The sequence below is a fragment of the Lethenteron reissneri genome, chromosome 30, assembly GCF_015708825.2.
Source record: "Lethenteron reissneri isolate LAM-NWPU_2019-01 chromosome 30, ASM1570882v1, whole genome shotgun sequence".
NCBI lineage: Eukaryota > Metazoa > Chordata > Hyperoartia > Petromyzontiformes > Petromyzontidae > Lethenteron > Lethenteron reissneri.
Window position 1 is genome coordinate 11,210,616 of NC_083808.1, and position 27,890 is coordinate 11,238,505.

The 27,890-nt window shown below is 43.7% G+C and overlaps 1 protein-coding gene across 4 annotated transcripts in view; it reads right to left on the reverse strand.

Moving 5' to 3' along the window:
* LOC133349527 (SLIT-ROBO Rho GTPase-activating protein 1-like) overlaps positions 1–27,890 on the reverse strand; it is a 199,830-nt gene that overhangs the window by 30,517 nt on the left and 141,423 nt on the right. For all 4 annotated transcript variants that reach the window (XM_061563064.1, XM_061563062.1, XM_061563063.1 and 1 more), the window contains exons 8-15: positions 16,962–17,063; positions 16,081–16,278; positions 15,133–15,217; positions 11,246–11,273; positions 7,540–7,570; positions 5,230–5,290; positions 3,597–3,674; positions 2,105–2,239 (exon numbers count right to left, since the gene is read on the reverse strand). In XM_061563064.1, coding sequence (XP_061419048.1) covers positions 2,105–2,239; positions 3,597–3,674; positions 5,230–5,290; positions 7,540–7,570; positions 11,246–11,273; positions 15,133–15,217; positions 16,081–16,278; positions 16,962–17,063 — 718 coding nt within the window. The remainder of the gene's footprint in view (positions 1–2,104; positions 2,240–3,596; positions 3,675–5,229; positions 5,291–7,539; positions 7,571–11,245; positions 11,274–15,132; positions 15,218–16,080; positions 16,279–16,961; positions 17,064–27,890) is intronic.

The following is a 27,890-nucleotide window of genomic DNA, read 5'->3' on the forward strand; positions in this document are numbered from 1 at the left end:
TCAAAGTGGTAAAAGCAATAACTACAGCTCATAAACTTCACTTGCCTGTCTTGTATTAAACACTTTTACAATGTAAAACATACAGTGGCAGACAATACAGGCGAATAACATTATGAAAATATCATTCGAACAATTGCCTAAATTTTGTTTTCATAAGTGGACACAAAATCCATAAACTAAACTTTTTTCCCCCCCATGAAACTTTGTTTCAGGGAAAGCAAAAGAGGAAAAAAACAATCTCTCTATGCAACACGTCATGTGACTTGCATCAGGGCAGCAACGTCGTGAGACATTGCACCTCGGTCACCCAGTAAATAGGGAGCGTTGGGCCAATGTTGGGCCACCATTGCACGTTTGCAGGGCATGCATTACGGCCAATCTGAACGTAATACGCGTGGCATTGCACCTCGGTCACCCAGTAAATAGGGAGCGTTGGGCCAATGTTGGGCCACCATTGCACGTTTGCAGGGCATGCATTACGGCCAATCTGAACGTAATACGCGTGGCATTGCACCTCGGTCACCCAGTAAATAGGGAGCGTTGGGCCAATGTTGGGCCACCATTGCACGTTTGCAGGGCATGCATTACGGCCAATCTGAACGTAATACGCGTGGCATTGCACCTCGGTCACCCAGTAAATAGGGAGCGTTGGGCCAATGTTGGGCCACCATTGCACGTTTGCAGGGCATGCATTACGGCCAATCTGAACGTAATACGCGTGGCATTGCACCTCGGTCACCCAGTAAATAGGGAGCGTTGGGCCAATGTTGGGCCACCATTGCACGTTTGCAGGGCATGCATTACGGCCAATCTGAACGTAATACGCGTGGCATTGCACCTCGGTCACCCAGTAAATAGGGAGCGTTGGGCCAATGTTGGGCCACCATTGCACGTTTGCAGGGCATGCATTACGGGCAATCTGAACGTAATACGCGTGGCATTGCACCTCGGTCACCCAGTAAATAGGGAGCGTTGGGCCAATGTTGGGCCACCATTGCACGTTTGCAGGGCATGCATTACGGCCAATCTGAACGTAATACGCGTGGCATTGCACCTCGGTCACCCAGTAAATAGGGAGCGTTGGGCCAATGTTGGGCCACCATTGCACGTTTGCAGGGCATGCATTACGGCCAATCTGAACGTAATACGCGTGGCAAACAGCATGGTCTGTTGATGTGCACGTTTCTTAGCAACTCCCAGAAAAACATTTTCCAATATGAATGTGATGTGATTACTTTCCAATTTCTGTGAGCGGTTTCCAAAATGTAATGCTGTGGACAACCTTAAGAAAATACTCTGGGCATCCAAGCAAAGAGAGATGGCCAAAGTGCCCGCTAAAACGTTTTTCACTGAATGCATAACACAAACACGATCATGTGCAATGCAATTGACTGCTATTGCCTTGCTAAGAACTGTCAGAGAATTTGTAATGTTGTTGTATTGGCGAATGCAAATTGCATTTTTGTTCCAGTTCAAGTAAAACAAACTACAAGGACTCCGGAGCTGTCCTGTCTGATTTAAATTACTTTTTGGATATATATAATGTTTTAAACCAAATGTAATAACAGCAGTGTGTTAATGAATAAAACATATTCCAATGCTGTAATGTCATTGGAAATATTGAGGCATTTAGAGTAATAGTTGGCATATCATCCTAATTCATAGCTATTATAATACAGTTAAAAGTAATAAATGGGACATTTGATACATATTTTACGCAGCATCTCAATAAGTAGTTTATGATCATGATGGCGATGGTTACGACAAACACAGTTGCTAAGCACAGCAGGCCCGAGGGCCCAAAACGGCAATCGGCCAGCAACAAACAGCACCATCAACGGTGAGATGCACGAGTCTGTCCCACGTTTCTTGAATTAAGCAAAGCCATGAGAGCTTGGAAAATGAGACAACGGGAGGGAATTCTCAAAGTCTAACGAAGCGAGGGAAGGAGCAGAAAGAGAAATGTTGCATTGACAATTATGATGATGGTGACAATGATTTGAGTGATTGTGATGATGACAGAATTACGGTGAGAGTGATGATGACGACGGTGATGGAAATAACAGCGATGACGATGATTTTGGCCAAACGAAACGGGACTCACTGACACACATGACCAGGTCGTGGAACTTCTCCTTGGGGAAGAGGGAATTCTCGAGGCCACGGAAGTAAAGCTTCAGAACTCCAGCCACCGAGTTGATGTCATGGCTGTCTTCGTCCTCCACCAGAGGGTCTTCGCCTACCGACAACCAAACCCTCCTTTAACACACTCGGGACAAAAACGACGACTCCCCATGTATCCGCAAACTTCCTCACCTATCCGTTGTATAGCCTTAACAGACTGTTGGGGCTAGTGCTATTAGCGAGCACCTGTGAAGGCCGGCACGGCACACGGGGGGTGGGTGGCCAGCCGCCTTTGTATTCCTAGTGACGATAGTTACACATCGCACCAGGTACTTATTTGAGGCCGAGTCGACCAAGGGGAGGGCTTAAGACTGGTTCTGATAATTGTCACCGTTATTGGTCATGAGCAGGAATCGAACTTGGATTGCCAGGTTTGAAACGCAGTGTTCTAACCACTATGCCACCGTTCCTCACATACCACACACACACACGTTACCATCTCATGGAAGTTGTTGTCACTGCTTAATACATTTGACCCATTCAGCTCGGGAATTCAAATCCCAGTCCAGGGTTGATTTAGCCCACGTTCCCTCCGGAGGTTGATTAAATCCGTACTCATTTTGCAGAGAGTATACAGTAGTCGTCACCATGGAGACACTACTTCTGTCATGGTAACCGTAAAATTACCACCGCTGGCTCTGGGATGCCATCGCAGGTGAATGCTGCTTCATGTTCATTTGATCAAAGTAAAGACGTAAATTTGGCCAGAACCTTACAGTGGCCTGACCCAATAATAATCAATGACCAATCATTTTGAATTAACTTTATTAGGCAGGGTGGAAACAAGTCTGATCAGGAATGCAAGCAAGAACGTTTCACAACCAAGACAATGATAATAATAATAATGTGTTTTACAATTAAGGATTATGATATGACAACCAGGTAAATAAAACAATACTCTGAATAAAACCTAAGATCCTTGACTTGAGAAGGGTTTTGATGTTGGACGTTTGGCCAATTCCTTTTCCGTGTTTATTATAACAACTCAAGAAGCAGTCTGAGTTTCCTGAGAAACAAAAAAAACCTCATGCAGGGAGAGAGAAAGAATGTCAGAACCCTACTTGATGTACTGCCTCTGTGGGATCCCCTTTGCTTCTGAAACCAAGGGGGCAGCTTGGGAAAGGAGCCAAACATTGGTCCACAGCAGAAATTGGTACCGTCTGATGCGGAAAAAACTGGAACACGATCCATTTTTTTCCATGGCCAATACCAATACAGGAATAAAATAATAATTTCTAATGGTTATTTCATCGGAATATCAAGGGTGGATATAGAGTGTTATAAAACAAAACACTGCTACGTTATTTTCCCTTAGCTAAAAAAGTGAAAAAAACTGATCTGAGAACCTCTGCAAACCAGAACATACAAAGTGGATTTTTTTTTATGAAAGCACACAGAGGTAGCTAACTTACCCCTTTCAAACGCATTCTTGATGTCATTGACCTCCACCTGTGAGCCTGAGACACGGAAAATCCCCTGGTGCTGAAGGCCTGTGATGGAAAACACAAGGAGATATGGGAGACGTGATGAGTTTCAAACCATTCCAAAAATCACTCCACTCGTGGAGCCTGCGCCGGTGTTCCACGAATGCGAGCAAGACGCAAACACACAACAAAGGGGAATTTGAAAAGTCCATGGCTTGATTTAGAAAGCGGCGATTTAGCTAAATGACGTCCTATTTTTACGGATAGTTCCGTTGATGTGCAATGTGGTTCTTTAACTGTGGAAACATCCGTAAGCCCATGGGTGTCAGAAGCCCATGGGTATTTTGGGAGTATGATTTCTCTCCAGATTGCTCTGGATTTTTCAGATTTCCACATATCAACACAAACATCATGAATTAAAACACCTGCAGTACTTAAGAAATGCTTTTCATCGTTACTAATGTTAGGCACGATCTATCCACTGACAGATAAAGGTTGCCCCACATCATTACCAGCTCCCACCCCCCTTGTACATGAGCTTATCTCATCGCTTCATCTCTATGGTCATCCTCTCAGCCTCTCAGGTAAGATTCCCTCCACTGGCTGCAATTCTGTCACTAAACTCGATCACCAGCCTTCAACTCGTGCAGTGAGAAGAACATGCGTTTTAGAGTATTTGGTTGCTATACATTTCCACGTGATAAGACACTTGGTTAAGATATGAATTGTGGCCGCTTCTGAAAAAGAGCGATATTGCTCAGTTGAATTTACCTGGTAAAAAAAAGGTTTTAGTTAATTAGTTTTAACTGTGGTAAGAGTGTGTTACCTTACCTGGATCCCCTTCTAATATGCATTTTGGTAATATTTTCACGTTTACAGTTTTATTTTAGTTTATTGTATATTTTAAAGTTGATGGCGTGCTATAGTAACTCCTTCCACGATTTACTTGAAATTGCTAAAAACACATTTCCGGCTCCTTACCCATTTTTCAATTGGCAAGTGTCGAGACTTCAAGGCAAGTTAAATGCCTACGCGGCTACAGATGGGAACCATTATTTGATGATGCGACCATGCATACGGCCAGGTGTGGTGTTACTTAAACCAGGCGAGATCCCACCGGAGCAAAACGCGTCCCTTTTGGAAGGAAGCCCCGGAGGGGGGGAACATACCGATAAACACAGCAGCGAAAGCCTTAATAGCCATTAGATTTAGCCCAATAAAAACATTTAAATACATTTTGAGCAATCAGTATGACATATATGGGGGAAATTGACAAGCCAAAGTATTTTGCTGTCTTTTCTTGGATTTTCTGTTTGCACATAGTTACTTTAAGATGTTTTCTTGTTCATGTTTTTTTTGTTTGTTGCGGTTGCACCCGATTCAAGAGCCGAATGGCTCACAGGGTTATACCTAATAAATGAAACTTGAAACTTGAATTTGCATAGGCAGCAATAACTCAGACCATCTAACCTTCCAAGTTTTATAAATAAGTACCGCTTTGAGAGACTAAATCCCATGACGGTAATGTGGTGGAGTACCGTCACCAGGGATGAGTGCGACTAACATTTGGTGGAGGAATTAATTTGTGTTCAGCGTTGACGCTGCATTCACACGGTCTCACCGTAGAGGTTGATGAACCGAACGCAGCTCTCCACCACCAAGGGGATGACCTGTCCAGTGTCCTGCAGCGTCAACAAGGCAATCGGTAAAATCGTAGCAGCGGGTGTGCACAACGGCATCGAATCTCGTGAAACTGCAATTAGGCAGCAGTTTGAGCGACAGCACGAGTTTCATCTTTACGAACCTCCCCGTGTCCACCGCGATGCTGGCAAAACAGATCGTATAAATGTTTGAGTCCCATGTCTTTTTTACCATCATCTGGGCTGTTATTGTTTCTAACCCACCCCTTACTGGACATCTGTGAAAAAGAACGTTAGAACTTTTCAGTAAAAGAAAATGATTACGTCTATAAATAATAATAATGTTGCCAACCTTTTGGCATAGGAGTTCCCACTGATTTCTAAATATAACTCTTTAATAATGGATAATACCATTATGAATACCATATGCATTAGACTCACGCATACATACCCATGTATCGCATGAGTATGTCTCCCTTACTGATGTGCGGCATATGTCACGGGCAGATTAGGTAGATAATTACAATTCCTGGATTTGGCAATTATAAAATAAGATGAACCAGACAGGTTCACATGAAATATATTTAGAGGCGCTTTTAAAGGACACAAATGGCAGAATTTGCCCTTTGAGAATAACAAAAAAAAAATATCTGCACTTGTATGCTGGGAAGCTAGCGGGAAATTAAATAAAGTCATACGAACCAAATGTTACGGTTATTCTGTTCCTTCATCTTTATGCAATATTCATCAACAGTCATATTACATTCATGGGGTGACCCGAATATGAAGTCCTCTCATGTGTTGAGTTCACATGTATTATTAATGCCATTCTCTCAAAGATGTTTGATTGCCCCACATGTGTGCACATATATTGCTGTTGTTGTTGTCACTATCTATAAATAAACGGCACTGTTGCCATTCTGTGCTTGCGTTGCAATGCTCTTCACACTCATCCACACAAACATAGTTCACCAAAACACATGGCTAAGTGGCATTTATATCTCGGGGCTCAGGGTCTGGGATAAAATCTCGATTCCAGCTGCCTGGTGGTTAAATTGGGTTTCTATGTTGATGGTCTCGACAATAAACACACAAACATATTCACGTTAAAATGTAATTATATCACCATTTGGCTATGGCTATATTACCACTCAAAAACAATGTTCGCTTAAATAGCATGCAATAAACAATTCACAAAATAACTCAACACATTCGTCAATAACACTTTGTGGCCTTTAAAGAAAAAAACCCAACGTGAAATAGGTGACACATTTGTGGCAATGACCCTTATTCGTAGTACAAGGAACACGATAAAAACAAACTTTTATATATATTCCTTTTAAGGCCACGATCTTATTGACGAATATGAATTGAGTTTCACATACAAGGTGGGAAGAACCATTCTTTTGAATGTTTTCTGTCAACGGCCTTCAAGATTCATTACAATGGAGAATGATACATGTGCCCATTCTCGTAAGGTGTGGAGCTTTTAACCAATTATTTTGACCTGCAAAATTTTCTGTGTACGCACATGCTGCACGTTAGTGCGCCACGGTGTGCTATTCTAACGCCGCATCATGCTAATGAAATTATAAGTCTCGATGCTTAGCACCAGAATGCTTCAGATTAGTACTATAATGCTCATGGTCTGAAGGTTGTAACTTGAATCGGTATTTCTATCTAATCCTAACCAAAACAGCACAACTGTACATGAAGCATTCATTGGTTGACATTAAAAGTCAATACCCGAGCAAAAATAAGTTTCAATTGTAATGCCTAACATTAAATATTAAGTTTAATGATTAAATTTTTTTTTTACCAAAAAAAAGAAAAATCTATTTTGATTTACTTTATTAACTTTTCATCAAAAATTCTAAACAGTGGGTAAAATCACCGGATGTATTACATTTGAATAAATCATGTAACTTAAAAACTAAATAATTTAGTGTTACAATTGCCTGAAAACAACCCGCATAACTATATTTTCTTAAAAGTACACTACGTAACACTGTGCTATATGGAATAATGCCCCTGCCAAAATAACTAGAAGACATCTGTCAAAATATGCCAAGTCTTCCACACGGAGCACAATTAAACCCACCTTCGACTTCCATAAGCCTTCAACGAGCATGTCCATGAATGTATACAGCCACTGTGAACTCAAGTAATTCCACAAAGGATTTCTGCTACGGGACTATTGGAATCAACCAGAACCAGAATGGATTTCCTCACCCCACCGACGCCGCCAGTTACCACCGCAAACCAAGTGGCGAGGAAAAAAGCGCGAGTACCTGGCTTCTAAAGCGCGAGTTTCTCCGTCCTCTGCATCACCAAGAGATTGGAAGTGGAGGGGGTGGGGCAGGGGGGGAAGGGAGAAGGTCAAGAAACGAGAGCAGGAGAAACCATCACCGCCAGGAACAAGATCCCAAGTCCTGAGACACCGTAGCCCCAAAACCCACCGCTAAGAGCATCTCAAGTTTTCAAATTGTACTTTCTCTGCAGGATTTCAAGAATATAATGACCCGTAAATGAAGGCAAAACAAACAAATGTAGTTTGCCTATAAATGCATTGAAATATAAAAGTATAAATATCTCTCATCTTCAACTGAACATGAGGATAGGGTGGTGTTAATTTATATTTTGTGGCCATGAGTAATTGGTGGAAATTCCACATTAGTACGGTGTGGGCCTTCTATAAATAGGAACATCGATGTTGACTTCCCGTAGAGTGGTACTACACATCGGAAAGTTATGCTATGGGATACTCTGAGGCTAAACGTGACACTATTGCCACGTGGGCCATGACTGTTTACAAAGGTCAATGGAGAAGATAGACATTTAAAAACTTGAGATTTTCCCCTTAGCGCCATCAGAGGTGGCGAGGCGAGAGGGTTGATGGGAGATTGTTGATTCTCCACGCCGCAGTACCTGTATGAAGGTCTCCAAATTGCCGTTAAACAATTTATCGGTGAACTGAGAGCGAGGCCTGTGCCTCTTTGCACTCGGTGGTTTGGTGGGGAAGAAAAGGGCCCTGGAAACAACATGCGCCGTCATCACAGGACGTTACACAGCGATGCGATCGTGACAACACAAGTACGGGCTCGTCAGCCCCGCGTTTAATAGGCAAGACGTTCCCGGCTGCAGGAGTCATTATCATCACAGTCTGATACTCGCTATGATCATGAACGGTTTATAAAGTAGACAACTATTTTGATGGCTTTGCTCGAGTCAAAAGATCCTGTGGTGTTAAACAAAAGCATTCTTTAACTCCGAAATATTATTTTTCACTATCCAAATAAAACATGTTGGGCTTAAATTGGAACACTGTTGTCATATCTGAGGTGGAGTACTCAGTTCCTGCCTCACTGCACTTAACAAGAATTTAATGTAAAGTAGTCAGGTTTATTGATGATCCAGTCACTAATTCACTCCAGTCACTCACCATTGGGCAGTTGCCTCATTATCACTCTTCTATCGCAACTACCATGGATATGTATTCGTTAACTTCCCTTTTGGATTCCTTCCTCATACTGCTTGACTATGAAATTCCTTCCCATCGTAAAACAATCCCAGGTTCTTATAATCAGCTTGCACAATTCAAGAATTACATTACCTCTTAACTATTATACCTTCAATGGTGATGTTATTTTCTGACCCCTTGGCATTTCGGGCCATTTGGTCCATGCTCAGCAACTATGATTTTTAAAAAAGGCTACGGTGTGTGTGTGTGCGTGTTCCACTTTGTGAATTTGTTGTCGTGTGAATTAATATTCCCAACCCCCCTATGCGTATCCATTTACACCACAAGCAGGCGTCTCGGTCCTGCAGGACTTTGAACGTGTTATTTCAGATCCCATGACAAATGAACAATAATGAGCTTCAACACGTAGGGTCTCATAGCCAATATCACAATTCATAATTGATTTTTGTGTTCTGCCACGTAATTATCCCCGACCAAATCTGTCACCAGAAACCCTCCACCACCCGACACAGACAAGCAAATTAAACTGGCATGAGGTGCACGGGGCGTTTTTCCGACACGCCAATTATATATTTTTTAGGGCGCCACAGTGGCGAGATGTTAGCTACCTCGCTTGGTATGCAGGAGGTCGTGGGTTCAATCCCGACCCTGACGCTTGTATACTTGGAGTTTGCATGTTCTCCCTGTGGTTGCGTAGATTTTTCTCCAGGATCCTCCAGTTTTTCCCTCCACATTTATAAAAATGCGTTTAGAGTATTTGGCTGCTATACATTTCCATGTGATAAGCCACTTCCTTGAGCAATCATTTGTGGCCAGGTCGCTTATGAAAAAGAGCTGTATAGCTCAGTAGGCGTTACCTGGTAAAAAAAATAATTGTTTAGTTTCAACTCGCTCACAAGTGAGTTCAAGAATAATTCTCACAAGTAGATTTAGCAACCGTGTTGTGACAGCATGAGAAATAATTTGTTTGGCTGTTGTGTGGTGGAGTGTTTCTAATGACACAAAATGGGTCAAATCATTACGTGGCCTCACCCAAAAATCACTTAAGAACAATAATGATCTTACTTTGTTTACACAGCTGTTAAGTCTCACGGAGTTTTTTTTTCAGGACTGTTTCAGGAGGGTTTGCTTTGGGGATGTTTGACACATCACTTGTGAGGAAACTGGAGTGTTTGAAAAAAACAGGTAAAAGGGGATATCGATCTAAACCATCGCACTCCACACACTTGCTGCACTGCCTCCTATAGGCACCTCAGCACTCTGAGATGTCTATAGGAGCACGGGTAAATGTGGAAAGCAGGATGAATTTGCTCCTCTTAGCTGTGTGAAAGTGTGGATAATAGGTAGAATGATGGACTTCCAGGGTTAATTCAGACTGTGTCATACTCATTGATAGTAAGGTCCATTTGATCAATTCAGGGTCTGGATAATAGGAACAGTGGGTAACAGTAAGTCAGACAAGAGGGGTGTCACTGTGCACATTTCGTGTACTCGAAATGTAAATTAACAATGTTACATGTCAATGAACGCATATGTTCTCGAATGGATTTTCTACAAAGAGCCTAAAAGTCCTTTACGTACAACGAGGCTGAAAATTAAACATCGTTGTCAGCGAATGTACCAATTGAACATTTCCAAGCCGATTTATTATTGTAGGTAGCTGAATTTTTTAAAGTTTTGTTCATGGCTTAGACACTTATTCATTTAATCATTAATTCCTGCTTCATATGAGAACTTAGGACATACTATTTGGGCGATTTATTTTACATTTTAAATTGTTGACTTCATTTGTGGCTTAGTCAATAAAATTGTCTGCGTAACCTTTCATTACATTCCTGCAGAATTACAGGACAACACATTTCTGATGAGAATATCCCACGATCCTTTTTATATATTTAAAAAACAAATGTAAAGCAAAAATCGCTCATGTTAAGTCAGAATGGATCATTTTGAGTTAATGTGTTCATTTATTGTGTTGGATGATAATGGAATATTGAGGTGTTTATGGAATTCTGTGACATGTGCTTGACTATTGATCTTCTAAGTGATACTTTCAGAATCCATTTGGCATTCATGTGAGAACACATTCAAGATATATTATGCTGAACAAGCATTCTCAGCTGGCTGAGAATGCTTGTTCAACGGTGGTAATCCTATGTAGGGAATGGTTCCATCCACAAGAATGTGGAATTTCCACCACTGTCTGTGAGCTTACTGATGTAAAAAATGTACGCTTCACCGCTTGTTTAAGCAAAAATACACTTTCATTATCTAAATAAATCATCATTTTCAGCCAAGACTAATCGACTGCTGGATCAAGGCCTCCACATAAACATTCGTGTAGAGACATTTTTGGAATCTGATGCTAAACCAGAGCTTGTGATTTTTCCATACAAATTCATGAACATCAATGCTTTAATTGAAAAGAGAATGATTAAATGTACAAATGACAACATGTACGATCGCAGAAACATAATAATGTAGTGCGTTATGTTGTATTTGTTCCAAAGCTTTACCTGAAGGAGTTAAAATCACCCTTGGCACCTAAAATGGAGACAAATACAATGCTTAACAAAAACAACCGAGAAAATTCATTCCACAGATACAGCGAATAACATCGTACACTCACACTGAGTGGCTGACTGGCTGGCAAGTGTGTAATATACAATAGAACCGTTTGTTGATACGTATCAAGCCGCAGCCCAGTAACCTTACGCAGCACTACCAAAGTGCCCCATCCTTCCGTTTAATGGAACATCAAATGATTTGACGCTATTCACAAGAAGCAGGCCATGGTCAGAATTTCAATACCTGGTAAGTAAATACAATTTGAACACTTACTGTCCTATTTGCCTTTAATACAGGTGCACAAAAGCTTTATCTAATCCTTTAAGATTCTCGACGAATGTGTTGAGTTATTTGTATTCAGGTTAGTACAGCAAACAAGGGTATGGTATGATCAGTACCATGGCCTTCCACTGTTGTCTCCCTCAGTGGCGATGATTACAAACTACACCAGGTACTCATTCACAGTTGAGTATATCTGGTGGGAAACTCTGGGCAGATACAGATATCAATTAGTACTGACATTGTGCATGGCCAGGTATAGAGCCCAAGTTTTCTGGGATTGTAGTGCACTATGCTAATAAAATCATATGCATATACACAAAAATCATCATCAGCCATGGTCATATCCACTTGCTGGATGAAGGCCTCAACCAATCCACCGACATCTCCCATGATCCTACGGTGCAAAAACCCACAGAGCTCCTGCACATAAGCTGCTGGTATCACTCCATCTCCCCGGTATGCTTCTCATTAGACACATTCATAAATATAGATACAAATATAAATGACATATAGCACGTACAACATTTTGCTGAAAGAAAAATGTAATCACCTAGGAAGAATTGAAACATCCACTGAGAATCAAAACAAAACTGTATAATTTGCTCCAACCTCCATGTAAATCCCAAGAGATTACCACAGGGCTCTTATGAAATATATTTCATCAGGGAGATTCCAGGTCTACAATTTCAATTAAAAACTCCCCATAACAGCTCGTGGAGAATTGCAAATTCATCTCTCGGGATTTCGATGACATCTCAATCTCCTATCGGGACATTGCAGGACTCCTTCAGGATTCCAATGAAATGTTTTAATCTCCTGTCAGCTCCTTGGGGATTTGTGAAATACCATTTCCGAAATCGGGCCCGCCCTCTCGCTTTGCAAAAGAAATGCAATAATAATGCCGGGCACGAGCCTGCAATCGCGTTGCATTTTGCGTCTCAATTATGCAACCAAATCTCATTAGCCGCTCGTGCAGGCCGAGTAATTGTGTTATCCGGACACTGGAAATCTTACAAGCGCAATGGCGGGTCCCAGAAGGTTACAGCTGGAATGTCTGCAGAGAATACGTCGTTTCGATGCTGCACAAGCGACCTTGCCGAAGAAAGAGATAGATTGGTTACGTTTGGTGCTGCTGGAGAATGGGCGGTGTGTGCAAATGCACTGCAGGTATAACAATTCCAAACAGCCACATTACAAGCCAGAGAGAAGGTAAATGCAATACGTGTTGAGAAATTAATTGTGGGTGACATCTCGGTCGAGAGTTGGTGGGGGGGGGGGGGGTGTTTACGTGATGGTTGTGGCAGCACTGTGCCTTGTCGACACACGGTACAATGCTCAGAGTCCATGCGGAAATGAAGAGTGGAAGGGAATAATTTAAAATATTAAACTAAATGTTTTATTTCACCAGGTAAAGAGCTACATAGATCTTTTTCAGAAGCGAAGGCTTTGACAATGGAAAACAAATCGCAAATATCAAGTGATACTTCTCATTGCCCCCCCCCCCCCCCATGTCCTAACTGGCTTAATATCACAGATCAAGGCCTCAGAGAGAGAGATTTTGATCTCATGAATAACCCCTCATCTCATCGCTGGTGTCACCCACAAAATGAAATTCTTCTGGTGCCTTACATCGTTTCACATTCAAAAGACATGGCAATGGTGCCACCCCCAACGGAAATACCAAAACAGACCAGTCCTCTGTCATTTCACTACTTGAAAGCCTTCTAGACGTACGGCATACTGAACATATTAGGACAGATTTGAAAGAATACAATGTAAACAAACTCAACAAACAAATGACAATTTTGCTTTAGAACATTGTGAAGTTGTTTAGCTTTGACAAGGTCCCTCGAGTTGAAATGGCTCACGATATGGCCCTTTAACATTCCACTAAGAATTTTTAAGCATGGGTGCTCAACAAACAAAGTGTAAACATGGGGTCAGTCCGCGTTGCAAACAGCTGTTTTTAATATACAGCACATGCGCGGCTTTTGGCCCGAAGAGGCATATGTCACAAATGCCTCTTTCCCCAGAAGAGGCATCCGCTGCTAATAACAGTGCTCCGTGTTCAGGGCGTTTGCCCAATCACCGAGGAGGGACACTGCAGGACTACAGCCCAAAACATCGCAGGAACCCCAACGATTTAATCACAAGCAGATGATGATAGGAAAGTGGCCCCCGCATCGTTCACGTGAAATATGTCGATGCCGCTGTGTGACGCCGGCCATTACTGCCGCTTCGTAATTTATTGCCGGGCATTTTTCGCTGGGAATCGTCGTGGAACGCAGGTTTGCATGACTCGAGTGTGCCCCGGGAAGTGTTCCCGACGCCAATGGGCATTCCACCGTTAAGTGATTCCTCATGAAGTCCACAGTGACATCCCATGCATTGCAACGGCAATTGCCTTACTCAGCCAAACCCGGGTGAGCGAGGCTACGGATGGAAAAGCCAACATAAAAAAAAGACACTGCATTAGTTTCCAAAGCCCCATTGAGAGAGAGACTGTTCAAGAATGATGAAGCCAATTTTTTTTTATTGTGCATTCAAACTAAATCAAAGCATGGCGGTAATGCAGTTGCAGTCTGCTTCTGTTGATTAATAATAATAAAAACCTCAAGACTTCACTGCTTCTAGCTACAGGAGCAAAAGGCCACAATTCCCATTGCCACTCAACGTGCTGCGATTCCATCGGCCAACGTGGAGCAGCTCACTTCGATGCACCGTGCACCGACGCGACGTCACCGAGGTATACGAGGTCTTCACCTTGTCAGTGGAAGGTGAAAGGACTCAAAGCATCACTGTGACACATTACAGGGACTCCTCTACTTACGAACGAGTTAGGGTCCAGAGGTCTGTTCGTAAGTCGATTTGTTCGTAAGTCCAACTTTACTCCTGCCGATTCCAAACATGTTGTACGGCATGTACACTAAACACGGGGAATGGCTTCAAAAGTTGTATAATCTCCCATAGATGTAGATGCCACTGGTTCTTTATGTTCTGCAGACATAGATGCCACCACCGCCATCTATTGCTTGGTGCTTAAACGTACGAACAGGCAACGTTATTTGTTTGGTACGATGTGCGACGTTTCGCTCCACGTGCTGGCAGCTTCTTCAGAAACAGAATTCAGTTCGTGAAGAAGCTCTCAGCACATACAGTCTGGCATAACGCCGAACAATGCTCAGAACACCCCAAAGACACATCGGAGGAGCTAAGATTACCCAGCAAGATTATAGTGAGTCCGACAATCACATGGATTTGACTCTCAAATCTTTCATCTCGTGAACGAAGCTGCTAACTCTTTGCCGAGAGCCCCACGATATGCCACATCGGAGTGTTTGTAGAAAACATCACCCGATTGTTGTTTTGTGCTGCGTGTTGATTTAAACAAAATGACAGATTAAAACACACGGTAAACATCTATTCACCATAAATAATGCAAGCTTCGACAAATAAAAGTTATGAGGCCCTGTGAATTCCAGTGCTGCTTGTGAACACACACAAACGCACACAAACACAGAGTCGGCTGTCGTGATAGAAGAGATGTACATACTTTCTCCAAGGGCTTTATTGATGAGATCATGCTTGGCCTGCAGCTTGGTTATAAGGTTGCTTCCATTCATGAACTCCTTGAATTTCTGTTACGTAACAAGAATGAAATGCAGAACACGATTAAACTCATTATTACATATCCATTACTTCGCTAAAAAAATCCCTAAGTGCGATTTCCCTTTATTCTTTTCCCCCTCTTTATAAACTAGTGTTGATGAGTACGGTGGTGAGGTGCTCCATTTGTACACTACGACGAGACCTTTGTTGTCAACACTATTTTTTTAAAATAACAACGATCGTGGCGATGATGGAAAGACGCATTTGGAGGCTCGGCGAGAACTTTCTCTGGTGAAACTGAAAAAGTTCGTCGATGCTCAAAGGAACACTGAGTAAGGTGTTCATCTTCATGGGTGGTCCTGATCGAGCTAGTGGAGTCTTACGTATGCTGCGATGACAGCGACGATGATGATGATGATGGTGATAATAATTACGATGAAAAAGTTGGTGACGATAATGATGATGGTGGTGAGAAAATATTTCTTGAGATAAAGACTCTCTTTGGTAAACAAAGGACAGTTGTTATTAGGATTATTATTATGTACGTGATAGATCATCGCGAATAGTATATTTTGTATTTGCACCGATCTTTAGTGCAACGCTATCATGAAGCCGCGATGTTTGACACAGGTGTATAGTCCGTCAGTAGGGGGCGTAGTTGCAATGTCGTTTTAGCCAAATTCAGTTATTGTCATTTTATCAGCACACACACACGTGGCCTCTCTTTGAATAACGCCACGGGCCATTTAACTTCCACTGAGAAGCAAGCGGCGCGTCCAATCGTTCTGTTTTAAGACACCAGCCATATCAACCAAGGCGGCCGCCAGATTCGAACCGTGCAACCTCTGCAAACATGCTGCCGCTCGGCCACGCAACCGCCCTCGCAACCCACCATGAAGTAGAAGGACTCGGTCTCCTGCTGGTTGGCGCGCCGCTTGGCCACGTTGGGGCGGCTCATGTACGTCTCCGAGGTGGCGGACTTGACAGACTCGGTGGAGCGGCTGTGCTGGAAGGAGTCGGACATGTCAAAGTCCTCGATGGTCACCATGTCCTGCAGGGTCTGCAGGGTCGCCTCCATCGTCTTCTTCACCTGTTTTGTTTTTTGGGCGTAAACAATTGCGACAATGAGGTTGTAATAATGATCACAATACTGTGTATTGGGTGAATGTGGCCGGGTGGTGCCAGACTCACAATTGGAGAGTCACAAGTTTATATATCCAAGGTCGAGGTTCATTTCTACCATAGTGGTTTTACTAACAGACTCGTCTCTGTCAAACGAATGTGGAACATCCACCCCTGGCTCAGGGCCATAAATAGAGGTGAGAACCACTCCGTGCTCATGTTAGCAGAGGCACTGACTTAATTTTGGCCACCGCTGCCAGCAGTTCTACTCAAAGAAGTCAATAACAAAGTGTCTCCCTGCCCTAACAAACAATGGGCAGTGTTCACCGGTTTAATTACAGACAGCTGTTTAGATTCGAATCCAGCGTCCCAGCGGTGCTGGCACAGCACTCTGACCTCTGAGCCACCTAACCACCTCAAATGGCGTTCATTTTAGTGGTCTGGGTTGATTCCCATCTAGATGCCACACAGCTGATTACTGCTACTATGACCATGTATTAAATATGCTATCAGCTCTTCTCTATACCTTCTGCCCGTTATCACTGCCCTTTAACACTGCCCTCTCCTGCATAAAAATAAAACAATATAAAAGTACAATGTTCGGAATAGCAACACAGGGGCGTTGAGTGTCACGCTCCACGAAGCCCTCACCTCCTCGTTCTCGATGCGCAGAGTGGCCAAGCGCGACTGCAGCTGCTGGTAGCGCGACACCAATTCAAGCTGCACCGGTTGCTGGGCATTCACCTGGGTCACCTGCACACCCCGTCAGAGCAAAAATAAGGATCTTGAAATCGCACGGAAATTCGAATTATACAATCGTTTCAGGATCACCAACGTGATTGCATATGTAGCCTACAACCTCCCAAAATTCTTTACCTCCACACTGTAAAAGGACGCCATTGCAAGACTCCTTATCCGCCACCTGTGAACATGATCACATCACCGCAGACCTAAGAACTCTCCACCAGTTCCAGATCTAATCTCACATCAACTACCAGATCACTTCCACAGTCTTCAAGATCCTCGAAGGAGTTTCCAAAGCCTACCCCCTCCCCGCTCATCTTGCCCTATCTCCTTTAATGTGCTCTAGGCTCCAGCAACTAAAACCTTCCGTTAAAAGCCCTCATTCAACTGCTGATCATTGTCAGGTTGCTCCTTCGCAGCTGTTGGCCCCTGTAGAGTATTTGGCTGCTATACATTTCCGCGTGCAAAGCCACTCCGTTGAGTGATCATTTGCGGCCAGGTCGCTTTTGAAAAATAGCTACGTGGCTCAGTGGGCCTTAACTGGTAAAATAAAAAAATAGTTGATAGTTTTTAGAAGTCCCTCTCCCCAACCATCCATGCTGCTGATTCCCTCCCACAGTTCAGGTCTAGACTCAGGACCTTCATCTTCTCTTCTGCCTATCACTGTCTGCTATCCGTGACCCGTTATAAATATCACATCAGACACATCTCCCTGCTTTTAGTTTGCCCCACGGTGCATAACATCCCACTTTCTGTACAACGTCTTCAGATGCAACTGCTTTAAGACGGCAGATATATCCAAATTTATATTTTAGAATTGTTGAATGGCTCACTGCGTTTCACTCGCTGCGTCTCACTCGTACAAAACATTTCCTTGATCTTACATCTGTTTTTTTTTCTCTATGCATAAAAGATAATACAAAATATTTGAGAACAACATACTAAACGGTGCCCATTGACCTAAGGTCGGGCTTTTCTGAAGCCCTGGCTGTTAATGTTAAACATTATACAAGCAGTGATGTACAGTTTGTTAAACCCTTATGCATTTCGAACAAATTCAGTGGCGATGCTGCTGCGTTGGCAGCGGTGCACAAGCACAATTAACAACAACAACATGAAATTGAAAACACATTCGTCAATAACATTGCGGCCTTAAAGGAGGAAATATAGAAAAACAGTCAAAGTTTTGGGCAGTGGCCTTCTTCGTTGCCCAATGGCTCATCTTGACGGCACGTGTGCTGTGTGCATGCACAAATGTATGTATGTTCAACTTCGTTTGCCCGTACGTAGCCAACCGTGCTAATCGGAGGTGCTCTGAAAGAAGGGCTATTGCTTGAAACGAAAAAAACCTTCGATAAATACATATTTTAAGGCCGAAGTGTTATTGACGAATGAGTCAAGTCCTCATTCATTTCAGATGTTTTAAATTCACCTTTGTAATGACATTAATTTTTGTTAATTGGCATGCTAATAATAACTGTGCCTTGAGATAAGTATCTATTCACACGATGTTGCATGAAGCTCCAAGCTGCGCCATAACGAATATATCACAGGCTCCATAGTTCCAATAAAGCAATAACATTAACCAAAGGAAATTTCGAAGAGTTAACAGGAAATAAATACGTATGCAAAAAAACAAACACAATGAGTGACTTGTGTGTGGAGTGGTGAATGGGATGTCTAGCAAGAAATTAATTGGCTTCATGAGGCAATTTCCAGGTCATAAATGTTAATGACCTCAGCTTTAATGAGCCATGTCTCAAAATTAATTACATAAAAAACACTGGCGAAATTATATCAAAACAAATTTACACCATAGGTAATACTGGTCCATCTTGATTTGAAGCTTTCCTGACTGCAGGAATCCATACTCTTTGGCTCTTTCGGTAAAGTCACGTAGGTAGAAAAAATAATAATAGATCACGACGTTTCGATCGCAACACAAGCGACCGTCTTTAGGTGAGACAGAAAGAAAGCTGCTGAAACAAGGTCTTATGTAGCCACTTCCACAGCCTCAGGCAGACCATCTCTAGCCCCGCCCTTTTACCCTGAGGCTGCACCAGAGGTCGCAACCGGGTACCCGATACCCGTACCCTACCCGATACCTGGCTACCTGTACCCGGCCAGGTACGGGTACGGGTAGCCGTTTGCGACCCTGGTACGGCCGGGTACGGGTAGGCCGTGAGTCACTGGTGAGTCACCGTTTGTCACTCATTTCGGGTAGGGTACGGGTAGGGAACGGATACCCGTACCCGGCCGGTTACGGGTACCCATTTGCGACCCTGGTGCGGCCGGGTACGGGTACGGGTAAGGAATCAAGACCCGTTTGCGACCTCTGGGCTGCACCCATCTCAGGCCTACATAAGACCTTGTTTCAGTAGCTTCCTTTCTCTCTCACCTGAAGATGGTCGCTGGTGTTGCGATCGAAACCTCGTGATCTATTATTTTTTCTACCTACGTGACTTTACCGAAAGAACCAAAGAGTATGAATACTGGTCAAATTTAGTACCAAAAACGTAGATCTTTTTCTATAAATGCGTATCCATGGAATTAAAAGACAGTGAAAAATAACATAAAAGGTAAGGTCACTTAAGTTATGCACTCATAAAACAATCAATGTTGGTTGCTCAATAAGAAGATAATACATTTTGTGAAAGCAGTTCCCTGTGAGAACACACAGCAACATGAAGTGTCACTGAAAAATGCTGACAAGACTTTGAAAAAAGCTATAGACAGCCTGCAGCAAGGGAGACACAAACACATCTCACTCTCACAAGGGCTCATTGGCAGGCCAAGCACAGCCACAGATAATAGGATGGCCATGATGCTAAAAAGGTGATGCGATCACAGGCTTGCCATGGAGTTCGGACTGTAAGTTGTTTGGGAGGTACTGTGGCAGAGTGCTCAGCTGAAACAAAAAGTAATATAAAAAAAAAAATTTAAACACGCTTTAATGAAATGTACTGTACGAGTAATGGCAGAACTCCACGACTCCAGGAAGTGGTCCCGAGGCTTGCCATAACATAAGGGACCATGGTCAATTACAGACAACATCAGTTGAGCGTGGACAATTAGACCCAAGCCGAAACTCATAGAAGAGCATTATGAACACATTTGGATTGTACCATGTAATGTATTTCACGTTATGCGAGCCTCCATGATGTTCGACTTGCACATCTAACTGTGCCTGCATGACTTTACATGCTTTCCCGTTAACGTGAGCGTACGCACACTGTCCTATCCGTAACGATAGCATCATCGCCCATGTTTTTAACACAAAGGTCATACGTAACATAACTGCATTTTTTTATTGACAACTTGACAAATGCTGCCGGAACTATAGTCCATGAAATTGCCAGCTCTCAAAACGCCTTCCACATCTCTCGCTCCGACATGAAATTAAACAACTCCGTATTTATCTCCATCCGCCAGCTGTGCTCACCCGTAAAAGCAGCGGAAAAAAAAACGGCCATCGGCCGATTCCAGCACCTCTAATTAGTTATGCAAATGATGTGGTTAAATGGCTTTATCAAGGAGAGCAGAGAACACGAGGGGGATGCGCACGCGCGCCCCCATGCGTGCGATCGCCGTTTCCCTTGCCGCTTTAGCAAGCGGCTGTATTTGGGGGAGACGAGAGGCATGAGGTAGAAAGCAGAGGGGACAGCACTTCCTACAAACGATAGTGCCGGAGTGCACAAGAGGAGGGTTGCAAGTGTAATGACAGCATGCCATCCGGTGGCCATTGGGGCTAATTACGGGTATGGGTGCGATATAGAATAACGCATGCAAGCGACCACAAGGGGGGCCGTAACTGTGCCAAGGGTCAAAGAGGGGATCTGACTGGAAGCTCCTGGAACCCGCGAAAGAGTTCCAGAAGAGAGGCGTGGCCAAGGGCGTGGCTTGGCCACGCTCGGTGAATATAAGGGAGAGGAAAACGGGGGTTCGGGGCTGTCGTGATGGGGTTCGGGTCCTGGCTGCCGTCGCTGTCATCACTGTCATCTCTGCCATCTCTTCGTCGTCGTCGTTGCTGCATAGCCAGCCAGCTATACAGTCGTCATCGTCGCCGTCACTATATAGTCAGCCAGCTATATGGTTGATTTAAAGTTTTCGCGACTGCATTAACATGCCAATCCTCCTTTGGCGCAGCTGTTGTGCGTATGTACGGCAACGGGACTCCTTTCCATCTCTGACCCTGCCTACTTACCCTTGGGTGACACCCACCTCAAACCTGGAAAAACCTCTTGTTGCAACAGCCCTTTCTTGTTCAGTAGTTCTACTGCTGTATCGTTCTACCCGATGATGATGATTCTTTGTGTTGCGATTGAAATGCCGTGATTAATTATTTATTTTTCTACCTACGTGACTTTACCGAAAGAACCAAAAACTATCGCCGATGTCGCTGTATGGATGGCTAAGTTATAAGTCAGTCAGCGCTTATGTTACTCTGTGACCCTGTCGTTAAAGTATTAAGAAATAAATAAGAAACCCTCTACAAGTCTTGTCTCGGAAGTCGTCTCATTACACAAGTACACGGCGTGACTTGCCCCCATGCAGGTTAGAGAACTTGCATCTGAGTTGGTTTTAAGGACCCCAACAGTGGAAATTCTGATCAAAGTCAGAAAAGTCAAATCATCTCCCGATTGATTGAAATAGCTGTTAGGTGGCTGCGTACGTATGTATGTTAAACTTCTTTCGCACCGTACATTTGGCCAACCTTGCTAATAGGAGGAGCAAGGAAGGGCAAGTGAAATTGTGGAAATTCCACATTGTTATGGTGAGGGTCTGTCTCTCTCCGCAGCATGTCCACTGGTGATTTTGCACAAAGGTCATGACTTTTTTCGATTTAGTTCTCAACCGTTACTGGTTACATTATTGCCTTCAATAGGCACTCACAAACAGCACTTAGTATACCACTGCTTCATGAACGTTGTGGGACATCACAGAAGTGCCATTTGCTTCACGGCGGACCCTAATGTCTACTATCACCCGTACAGGTGCTCCTTTGTGAATACAGATCATACATTTACGTGCTCAAAGTGTCATGGGAAAACTTCTAATAATGCGAATAACTAAACACTAAACTTCGAACACAAATCCAAACCGTTATCATGCTAGATTATAGTCACGAAGAGCAACACTATTCAGAGTTCCACCCCCTCCATCCCTTTTGATTCACAATACGCAACTGCATAGTTTACAGATCATCAAACGTATTAAATTGTAGCCAATTCAAGTGCTTATGTGCAATGCAGGTTGCTATGTTTTGACTTATTGCAGACCGTGGCAGACTCCTACAGATCGACTGGCATTCGCAGGCATCCCTTCACTCAATGTTGCACACCCAATTGTCCCAAAATTAACCGGTGATGACAACATCCCTGGGTCCCCGTATACATTTGCCAGTGTACTGTAAATTTATCCACGCAGTCCATAGGCGTGGTGAGGTATCACCCTTCGGCTGACAAGCCTTCAGTGAGTAGCACGAGAGACACATTTAGCCCATGAGCTCGGGTTGGTCAGTACTACCTCTAGTACCAAATGCTGCCAGGATCCATCATGTGCATAACGCCAAATAAAAATACTGCCTGTTTTATGGACAAGTTTGCTATTTACGTAGGTTGTTGTTATCCTTTCCAAAACGATGATGCTCTTTAACAAAATGTTTGCTCGTAAAAAGCTACCACGGGCCATCCTGGGTTGGCACCAATAGGCCATATATGTGCCAAGGACTCAAGGACCAATCGGAATCTCACAAGATCTCATCAGTGAGGCATGCTCAACTACGGGCAAAGCATAAATGCCCAGAGTTATTAAACATAAAAAGGTCACAGTAATACATTGAAGCTCATGAAAGCATTAACACTGAATGCCTGTTATGTCCCAAAAGCAAACGCGAAAGTCGCAATGCAATATATATGTTGTATTTATATTCCTTCAAAACAGCATGACAAAGTAAGCCAAATACCCTCTTGCAGGTGTAGAGGAGTAAAATGGGGAAGTGACGTCAGGTGTGCCGTTCAGTGCGATGACGTCACGTCTCCTAGGGTACTTAAGGGATACCCCGTGACGTAAGCGGGGTCACCGTGGGAACGGGTAAAGTAAACAGGGTGAAGAGGGAACCAGGGGTAGAGAGAGGGATCGAATAGTGAGTCTGGGGAGAAACCGGTGGTAGCCGTAGAGGTGCTTCTCTCTCCGCTCGGTGGAGTCGGCAGAGTCCACGATCCGACACGAGAGAGAGAGAGACCGGAGCTAGCCAGCAGGGACCCGGACTCAGAGTAGGACCCCTAGCCCCTGGGAGTTGTGTACCCTGTGTAATATTGATAAGCTTTAATAAACCCTGGCGGAAGTCCTTAACTTACCTCCGTCTACGAGTATGTCCGTCGGAACTTCTCTACACAGGGGTTGTCTAACACTGCCCCGCGTGGGAGGCCCTTCCACCAGCAGTGGCCCGACCAAGCGATTTCAGGGCTGCGCCTTTACCCGTTGCATATATTGCGTATAAATACACCACTCGCAACGCCGATTTGAAAGCTACTCTGTCTACCACGATGCTCTTCAACACACGGAGTGGTATTGCATCTCCTTCACCTGAGAACAAATTGTCACTTCTGAGCTGATGCTTTTTGATGTACTGTATGCACACTGGACTCATTGCTCAATAACATGAATGCTGGACTCATTGGTCAAGAATATAAATGTAAGTACTGATGCACTAGATGCTCTTCTTCATTTAAATGCATTTACTGAAATATGAAGTTTTGAAATGCATGTTCATAAATCTCATTATTTGGTATTTTTTTTAAATGTTTATGGTTCTGTATGCTTTGTTCTCGACATTTTAACACATTTGTCACATCCATCTGTCACTTGGTTACAAATTAAGTCCATATTAATCAGTCATGTGACTTAACAAATGAGGTAATGTAAGCGATGGTTTGTCTCGACGAGCTGTCATCTGGTTATAATGTAAGGTCTGCTCTTGTGAAATCCCATATCGAGGTTGAAGTCTTCCCCCCTGGAAACTAACCTCTGAGTGGCACTCGCGTGCCTGTCTCAGAAACCTGCCCTCCTCCATCATCCCAGACAGGTGCCCTACCCAACAAACCCCCTCTCCATGATTACATCTATAAAACTTTCCTGCCATTTTCTATTCCGAACTTCCAAGTTGCATTCCCTTATCCTGCCATGAAATTCCTACCATCGGGGTGAGGTAAGTTCACAAACCACGAAGCAGATTTTCTGATTTCCGTGTCACTAATGGCAGTGATGATTACGATAAAGAAAGGATCCAAAGCCTTTTTTCCTTCATGGTGAATTTCGCCGGTCTCCCGCTAGCCTTGCTGGGGGACATCTGGTCACACAATTGGTCTCAGGTGGCGATTGAGGGCTGAGTAGCGCAGGCAACGTCGGGCATTTTTCTGCCCGCTTCCCAGCAGTTAAAATGCACTTCATTAAAATGCTAATGCGAACGCATCACACACACACGCACACAAAGACCCCCGTATAACCTTTAGTAGGATGTCGGGGAAAGTGCTCTTAGCAAGCACCTATGAAGGCTGGCACGGCACGGCCAACACCACACTCAGCTGCCTTTGTCTCACCTTAGTGATGATGTTTACACACCATTGCAAGGATTCATTTGAGGATGAGTCGACCTAGGGGAGGCCCAGGACTGATTCATATATTTGCCACTGTTATGGGTCATGAGCAGGAATTTAACTCGGGTCACCGGGTTCGTAGTACGGTGAGCTAACCACTGCGCCACCGCTCCTCATCACACATGCAAAAAGACAAAGATCTCCTAATAGTCTTAACAGACGTTTGGGACAAGCGCTTGTAGTGAGCACCTATAACGGTTGGCATGGTACACGAACGGGTGGGTGGGCCAGCACCATGCAAGGCTGCCTTTGTCTCTCCAGTGGCGATGTTTACACATTGCACCAGATACTCATTTGAGGATGAGTCGACCTAGGGGAGGCCCAGGACCAATTCAGATAATCGTCACTAGTGTTGGTCATTATCAGGAACCGAACTCTGGTCACCGGGTTCATAGCACAGTAAGACTAACCACTGTGCTACCGCTCACCCACACGCATGCACATATAACCCCGTTTCCATACACAGACTGCTTGACACCTACCATAATGCATAGCTGTGATCGATTTTATGAAAAGAAACGATCTAATGGGACACGAGAACTCAGTGGGGTTAGAGGGGTGCCAACAAATTGAGTGGCAGACTTTGCATCCTGTACATGGGCAATGGTAGCAGCTGTTGGAAAGGAAGAAGAGAGAGCTTGTGTTTTGTTCTGCAGCCATGACACCCTTGGAGTCTGATCACTTCGTGAAATGAGAAGCTAAGTAGGGTTGAGCCAGTGCAGTGTTTGGGAGGTTGCCCAACAAGAGAAAATTGAAAATTAAATAAACAGGTAAGGGGATTTTGTTTCATTAGGAAAGGAAACAGCATTTAATCCATCGGCCAAAAGGCCTCCTGGATTAATGTTTCCCAGTAGCATTTGTTTAAACAAAGCCAAGCCTGCACCAGTTTCAAACGTGTTCAGTTTCACTGCCAAGGTATGGGATTATTAAACTGTCACTGAAGAAGGCAGTGGCCATATATGAATGATGATACAGCAAAACATTAATGTGCAGGAGTCACATATCTCTTCTATTTAATATCTGCGTGGGAGGGAGCAGTGGCGCAGTGGTTTGCACACTCTGCCATGAACCCAGTGACTTGAGTTTGATTACCAACATTGGTTGACATCAGTGGAGAGTGATAATCTGAGCCAGTCCTGGGCTCACCCCCTCTTCTATATCCTGTACCCTTTATGATGATTAAAGATTGTGGTGCCATTTAAGAGTAATCTAAGTGTCAATCTCAATTCTTGAACTGAAAAAGCCAATCAAATGCCTATTGTGGTCAAATTAATTACTTGGCCTACTCATTATATAAAATGAGTAACATAGAACTTAACAAGGAACATAAATCAATTCAAAATTAATTTGTTGAAAAATAAGTAATGGTTAAATTCCGTCCAATTATTCAGGTTGTTAAGATATAAAATTGCATAAGAGTGGTTGCGGATTCAACGACTACACCGTACAAAGTAGGAATGTTAACTACCAAGGTTAAATGTTTATAATCAACGGTAACAATATGCGTGCATGAAAAAAAAGTGAGAGGAGTTTTATGCGCAGTGGTCACGTGACCAGCTAGCGCAGTGATCAGGTGACCGGCCAGCGAGGTCCAGCTATTAAAGCCGTAAGAGTGTCCATAATTAAAATTATCACACACTTCTGAGCAATTTAATTTCAAATTAGTAGCAGCTGTACGACATACACCCTGATCAACAATGCTCATCGGTGCCCTCCAGTGTAGTCCAAGTGCGACGATAAGGTGCAGTCCCAGCAATTGCTTGCTCACCCCGCTGCTGGCTTAAGGCCCTCTCCACGAGAGGGAACTCGAGAAAGTCCTTCTAGACACGAGGAGCAGTGGTTCTTAACCTGGCGCGCACGCACCCCCTGGGGGTTGCGGGATGCCCTTTCTGGGGGTGCGAGAAATGGACGGATTTTTTAAGGGAAATAATCGACACGCAAATTAAGCATGGGCACGTAAGTACAACTACTTTCTTTCATCAAACCTATGTATTTATTAACATTGTACGTTTTGTTAACGATTACGGAGCAAAGAGGTGCAAGGCTTCAATAAACGTTAAGAACCACTGCACTAGAGAATATTTATGGCCGTTTATTCCACACTGACCAGATGTCTTAATAGAGGTTCTAATGTAGCACTTGCAAATCACTAAATTCAACGCCGATCTGAACCACACTACAGAAAAACAATGCGCAATATGCAAGATGAGCATAATGGAGGCGCTTCTCTCCATTCACGGTCGTGAGCCGATGATGGAAATTCGACATTCACATGATGGGGCCAAGTCAACAGAGGTCATAATCAGTGGCGGCTCCTGCAAAATCTCTCAGGGGGGGCAAATGTCTGGATGATTTATAAAGATAAGGTCCACCCATGCAAAGGATAAATTAACAGCTTAAGCATGTAAAGGCAACTTCACTTCTTTAATATTAATGAAAAATAAAGTGACTCTTACAATACATCTTGTTTGTTTCTATACTCACTATTAATACAATCCACTCAAGTTTCTTTTATTAAAGAATCCACTAGGTGGCGACAAATAAAATTGTTGACTGAAACGTGCTTACGTATGATGACGTAAGCACGTTAGTGCGAGCCCTCCCGAAAGCCATAGAGAATGCATTGCAGCGCCCCCCGTTCGAAAAAAAACATCTTTGAATGTAAGTCTATGGGAACACTCGGGGCGATTCTCAGCCGGAGTGAAATCGCCCAAAAAGAGGCGGTACTCCACACAACGTGACATGACGCTGATTGGACTATATCCAGAGGCACAGTGACGGCTAGCGTGACTCTGTGGTTGAATGACATTGGTGGTGCGTCGCCCAATCGCCCTAATAATACTGCCACAGGATTACCGCTGCTGACTCTGCACACAAGTTCCACTCATTGTATCAACACGAGACACTTCCCCGAACAGGATCTGAACTCACAACCCTTAAAAGCTTTTAGGTTTAATATTTCATCCCATTGCTATGCAGAGTGACATTCAACATGCCGGAGCATACACAAATTCCGCTGAGAGGAGGTGATGTGGATGGATAAACACGTCCAATGATTGAAACGGAATTGAACTGGATGCTGCCCTGGTGTTATGGTTAGTACAGGGTGGTCCAGATGTCTTGTGACCCCCCCCCCCCCATTTAATTATGTAAACTTAATACATATTTTTAATAAGGT